This window comes from Merops nubicus, unplaced genomic scaffold (assembly GCF_000691845.1).
Source record: "Merops nubicus isolate BGI_N331 unplaced genomic scaffold, ASM69184v1 scaffold2855, whole genome shotgun sequence".
Classification (NCBI taxonomy): Eukaryota; Metazoa; Chordata; class Aves; order Coraciiformes; family Meropidae; genus Merops; species Merops nubicus.
Window position 1 is genome coordinate 1,460 of NW_008610068.1, and position 6,117 is coordinate 7,576.

The following is a 6,117-nucleotide window of genomic DNA, read 5'->3' on the forward strand; positions in this document are numbered from 1 at the left end:
TGCACTTTTCTGCATGGGCTGCGCTTCAAATTTGGAGCCTGTTCCTCGTGCCAAAAAGGTTGTCTTGTTACACACACTGAGCAAGCTTTTTTAACCGGTAATAATGTGTCTGAGCTTTCAACGACCTAGATAAATCTTAAACAAGATCTTTAGGAGAAGAGTATTATCAGACCTGATATTTCAGCGAGACTTTTCCTCTCCTTGGTAAAAAAAAAAAAAGAATCTAAATCTGCAAACTCAATCCCCACCTAAATCAGTGGAACACATGTGGTGCTTCAGTTCGATACTTACGTTTGCCTGAACGATGACAAAATAACGAGTCTTCTCTTCGTAATTCAGTCTTTCCCGTAGAACTACTGCTCCGGACAAAGTCAGGGGGATATCAAAAGTCCTGTTGGAAGTCTGCAAAAGGTAAAGTGATAAAACTGAGCATGCTTCAAAGTGGAAACGTATTTCAGATAGGCCAGCATGAGATGAGCAACTGGACCTTGTACCAAAATTGCACCTACTTTCCAGGTTAGAGATTTTTAAGTTTTCCATGTTTTCTCCCCAAGTCATTTACTCCGTAAGAACGTCACAATAAATAATCTCTATGTAACAAAATTATGATTCTTTACATATACATTATTGCTTCCAGTTACAGACTGAAATCTAACTGCTCCGCTCCTTGTAGATCTTCCAAGCTGAATTTTCAGGGGTGTGTTCAGAAAAGTTTTCCCTGTTTGTCAGCAGCTGAGAGTTCAGCTCTTCAGTTTCCACAATTCCACTTGCCTTCATTATATTTTCTCACTGTTGTATAAAGCATCAACTATTATATTAAGAAATCCACATCATTGTACTCATCTTCTCTTTATTCTGGCCTCCATGGGAGCGATGACATAGCAAACATGGTTAATGTCAATGCTACACACTTAGGTGACAGTGCACACTGGCAGTTATGAAGATGTTCACTAACTAAGAATTTCATATTTCAGGGTAAGTCAGGTGAAATTCCATTTGTCCTGTGCATTTGCTTCAACAGACTGAGATTACAAAGCTGTGGCACCGAACAGGAGGAGGGTGGGGTGCACATGCCTTTAAAGGATCCCTTTAGAATCATGGAGTCTTTACGGTTGGAAAAGACCGCCAAGACTATCAAGGCCAACCGTCAACCCAACACTACCACTAAAACCATGTCCTAAAGTACCACATCCACACATTTTTGGAACCCCTCCAGGGATGGGGACTCCACCACCTCCCTGGGCAGCCTGCTCCAATGCCTCAGCACTCCGGAAGGAAAAATTAACCTCCGAACTTCCAATCGAAAACCTCCCTGACACAACTTCAGCCCATTGCCTCTTGTCCTATTGCTGGTTATTTGGGAGAAGAGACCAACCCCCACCTCACTCCAACTTCCTTTCAGAGAGATGGAGAGAGCAAGAATGTTTTCTCTCAGCCTCCTCTTCTCTAGGCTAAACAATCCAGGTCCCTCAGCTGCTCCTCAGAAGACATGTTCCCCAGACCCTTCCCCAGCTTCGTTGCTCTTCTCTAGACCCACTCCAGACTAATGACCCATTTGGGAGGAGGATTACAGGCACAGATTTCTGATATGAGATCCCATTCCAGTTCTATTATCAAATTGATGAAAAACACACAAACACACACCACAAACACAGTATCACAAAAAAAAAAAAAAAAAAAAAACCACACCACAAACCCACACACCACAGCACAGAAAACACCACAGAGGTACAGAACACTAGTCCCTCCTTAGATAACACAAGGTCTTTTTCCTCTAAAAGTTTCAATATCTGCTAAAATTGCTGTTTGTTTTTCAGCAAAGAAATAATAATGATTGTTAAATTCACCATGTTGCAGGTATTTGTGCTGTGCAGGAAAACAGGATTGGAAAGTACATCACAGACTCTGCTAAATTACTGGAGACACTGCTTATGGTTGAGCTTGGCACTCATCTTTTTGGATAAAAAAAATACATAGTTCCCACTGGAACAAAAAAAATACAATATTTATACTGAGGCAAATCAGGCAACTAGAACAGACTTCTAGTGCTGGAAGCAAGAACCACAACATACAGTTCACTGCTGCTGCTCCCTCTTTTTCTTTCTTTTCACTGTATTTGCACAAACAAGGCAGCAGGTTGTGACCTGTGTAAATAATGGCCAGTATCTTTGACTGTTGCACAGATCATGTCACATGTGTGCACACACGTGTGCAAACACACACATCTGTGTCATTTAGCATTCAGGAGGAAGATTCCCCTGCCTGCTTTAGCCCAATCATCTCTTGTTTAAAAGAGCAGAACCAGCTGGAGAAGACTGCAGCGAAGGATTAGCCAAGGCACTCCCAAAGTAACTCCCTTTTCCTCAGCAGGTCTTGCCAAGTGGACACACTTAAGTGGAACTGTATGATCTGACCCAGTAGGAAGGAGCAGAACGATTTTGGCAGAAACCTTTGACCTCTTCCTAAACTGCCTATATGTGGAACCCCTTCTGCTCCAACAAACAGAAATGAAATTGTTCAGTGGTGATTTAAAGCTTAACTTTTAGACTCCAGTTTGCGCCACAACTCCTGAAGGCACAGCATGAGATGAACCATGTGATCCCTCTGCAAACTGTTTATTTCTGCTGCAAGCCAAGCTGTAACAAAGGCAATTAAAAGACTCACACGACACCACATCTCAGTTGCATTTCCACGTAATAATGAAATGAGCCAGTGCATGCCAAAAGTCAGGAATATCCCAGGCACAATAGCCTTGATATTGCTACTATTCTACAAGATTCTGCCTCCTAAGAACTATAAGTGCTAAGTGTAATTCAGTAGACTTAAAACTCTTCTTGATTTCAACAGACAGGACTGAAGCCTTTATGAGGCAGACGGCTTAAACGGTGCACACTGGATCAGAACTTGTGTGCCTATACTTCTAATTAAACTGAAAATCAGATTAGTGTTTTCCCACAAAACCATTTCTGCTCAAATTCCCCTTAAGTCAAAGTAAGGTATTTCAATGAGAGGTTACTAAGTCCATATATTATTGGTTTTTTTTCCTCCACTTTAACATCTTTCTTATCTTTGGGATGAATACAAAACCAGGTTAGCCTGCTTAACAAATTACTGCACTAGTTGCTCCACAGTGGCTGTGCTCCTAGCCCATGGCAAGAGACAGCCTGGTTTGCAAGAAGGGGATTGATAAAATTCCTTTGGATTTGCTGCAAAAATGGACATGGAAACTTCACACACATTACCCATACACACAACCTTGTTCCAACAGAAATATTCACTCATCTGACCTTAAAGAGAGTTTATTTTAATACTTTAAGTTTTTTATCTCTAGAAGTATATGCTTGCAAAGATAACAGGTAGGGATCACCAGTGGTTTATTTTAATAACATATAACCCACTTTTTCTTAAAACCATGATCTCCAAATACAAATGACTCCATGAGAAAAGTCTGAATGTCTCTTTTGAGAGTAACTCAGCCATGCCTATGAATATTTTTTTAGCTGTGAAACTACTAGGTATAAATTTGTAGGAGTAAATACAGCTACTTATCATGCCATATCAAATGAAACAGACAAAGCGTGTGTTACAGCACTAGAAAAGACAGGGGATTACTAACAATCGATACCGAAGCAATCCAGCTGCTAACATCAGGACAATGAAAGGGAAGGTAAAGGCAGCTGTGTTTACTGGGCAAGCAAGGCTCACAGGCACAGCAGATACATCATCTCTTCCTGAAGTCCAACAGCAACCTCTTTCTTTTTCATCTGCTGCTTCAAGGAGTGAAGAAAATAAAAGCTAAATGCATTTACCTTGTCGTTAGGATTGTACTGGATGACATATTCTATCTGGCCGTTTGGACCATCATCAATGTCAGTAGCACCATTGTTTCCAGAAAATCCTGTAAAGATGGTTGTTCCAACTGGAGTTAACTGCAAGAGCAGAGACAGATACCCATTAAAATATTGAGGTATACTAGAAACAAAGAACTGTTTGCAAAGTCTTTCTCCACCATAGCTCAGCTCTAAAATGCAACGTTGACATCCTCTCCTCCCGTGGCCTGGAACCTCACATAGAGGCAGCTACTTAGACACAATGCCCTCAGGCTTGCCTTCAAACAATGCCAAGCGTCACATGAAGAGTGAAACCCATTCCCATTTTTAGCCCAAAGATTGCCTGTATCAGGACTGGACTGCATTTGTTGTAAAACAGATGAATGTAGAAGCAAGAGTCTTAAAACCAAATGAATTCATGAAATAAATATATTAAAAAATAAAAGCTGCTTTTTCAGACTTATGAAAGATTATACAGATGAGCTGCAAAAGTAAACAGAACTTATTTAATAGTGTCTTCATGACAATGTGAATAGTGCCAGATAAATATTATTGCATGCAAATAGACACTTGGAGAGCTTTATGGCTTTAAAAAAACACAAGAATGATGCTGTTTCTCCAATATTTTGTTGGCAGCGATTGAATACCCATAAAATTATATTTTGCAAATGAATCTATTTATAATTATCCTAGCATAGATAAATAGCAGGAAATCAAGATCCATTGAGATCAAGGACAGAAGTCCATCTGACTACTTGGGAGTCATCATTTCTGAATTTTAATATTCAAGAAACTTTGTGAGCAATCAACCCAAAAGATAAAAACAAATGAACAAACAGTTCCAGATTCAACACAGACATTGTTCTTAGCCAAACTTCCTGCTGTTGCTCTCAGCCCATCCAAATTTCTTGCATTCTTTTGAATGCAGAGACCCACAGACCCCTCTTCCTTCCTCCAAATTTTACATTAAGTTGTTGCACATCTTTACACCTATAGGGTTTAAAAACGATTGAAATGAATAAAAAGAGAGGGCAGAAAAGGACAAGGAGTCATTCAAGCATTTGTCACAAATGTGGATGCTATTTCACCTTCCTACTCTGTATTTCCCACCATAAAGCAGATAATTTACCGCCCATTTTCTCCTGTAGCCATAGCTTCTGGTCTCCTTTTATTTATAAAGCTGCTAATTACTTGAAGTGTTTAATGGCTGACAGAGCTCTTTAAGAAATATTCTGAGGGCTCAGAAAAACAAATCTTTGAAACAAAATGCACCAGTCCAAAGCCCTTTCTCATGACAGAACAGGTGGTGGGGCTTAATTTACAATCCTTATTCACATTACCTACACCGATGCCACAAAAACTACGTTTATGTTTCGCTACAGACTTGACTTGCTTGCTATTGGTGCAGATAGCAGCAGCATCACTTGTGGCTGTAGGAAGTTGACTGTTCCCTCGTGCCTACTAATTGTGAGATAATTGCCTTGCAGAGAGTCCCTGCCAGGTACCTCTGTGCAGCAGCAGCTTCTCAGGAATTCAGGAGAGCAATCACCTCAGAAACACAAGCCCGGGCTGGCAGTATGAAATCAGTCAACTGCCACAGATCAAGGAGGGTAACTTACTGGTTAATGACAAAGTGCTCGTGCTGGGGGAGAAGGGGCTTTCTCATGTGTTTGTAAGGGGACAGAAGACCAAAACACTTGGAAGTGTCAGCCATTGAGCAATTCCAAAGCCATTAGGAAAGTTCACAGGAGGGTTTGCAGTGTTTTCCTACCCACTGATGGTGGGCTGCCCATGGCCTCCACCAGACACCCACCCAGGTGCCTCCTCAGCCCAGAGGAGGAAGATCAGATGAAGATGCTCAAGGGTTGAGACAGGAAGATAACTTACCCAGAGGCAGACCAGACTCGACTTGGGGAAAAACAAATGTACTGTCAATTAAAAATCCATTTGGAAGGTGACAAACAGCAAAACAACAAAACAGCACCTTGCCCTGTTCCACCCCTCCTCCAAAGGCTCAGCTTCACCCCTTCACCTCCAACTCCTCTCCTCCTCACTGTTTTTCCCTCACCCCTCGCTGCTTCACAGCATCTTCCCCTTTCTTAAATCCATTTTCCTGACGTGTCACCATCAGGGCTGGGCTGTGCCCTGTGCTGAGGCCCCTGGAACCAGCAGCTCCTCCTCACACAGACCCCTCAGCCACCACCTGGGCACCCACACCCAGAACAACACTAAATAAAGGAGTTTAAGCAATTAATTACCAGTTAAGTGATGCAGACTCATCAGCAGG

At 41.6% G+C, this 6,117-nt stretch overlaps 1 protein-coding gene across 1 annotated transcript in view; it reads right to left on the bottom strand.

Annotated features, from left to right (window-relative positions):
- Positions 1 to 291: 291 nt before the first annotated feature.
- The window catches only part of LOC103773392 (protocadherin-15-like), a gene marked incomplete at its 3' end in the record, with an annotated part of 42,606 nt that continues 36,780 nt past the window's right edge, over positions 292 to 6,117 (bottom strand). The window contains exons 4-5 of the mRNA XM_008940756.1: positions 3,810 to 3,929; positions 292 to 402 (exon numbers count right to left, since the gene is read on the bottom strand). Coding sequence (XP_008939004.1) covers positions 292 to 402; positions 3,810 to 3,929 — 231 coding nt within the window. The remainder of the gene's footprint in view (positions 403 to 3,809; positions 3,930 to 6,117) is intronic.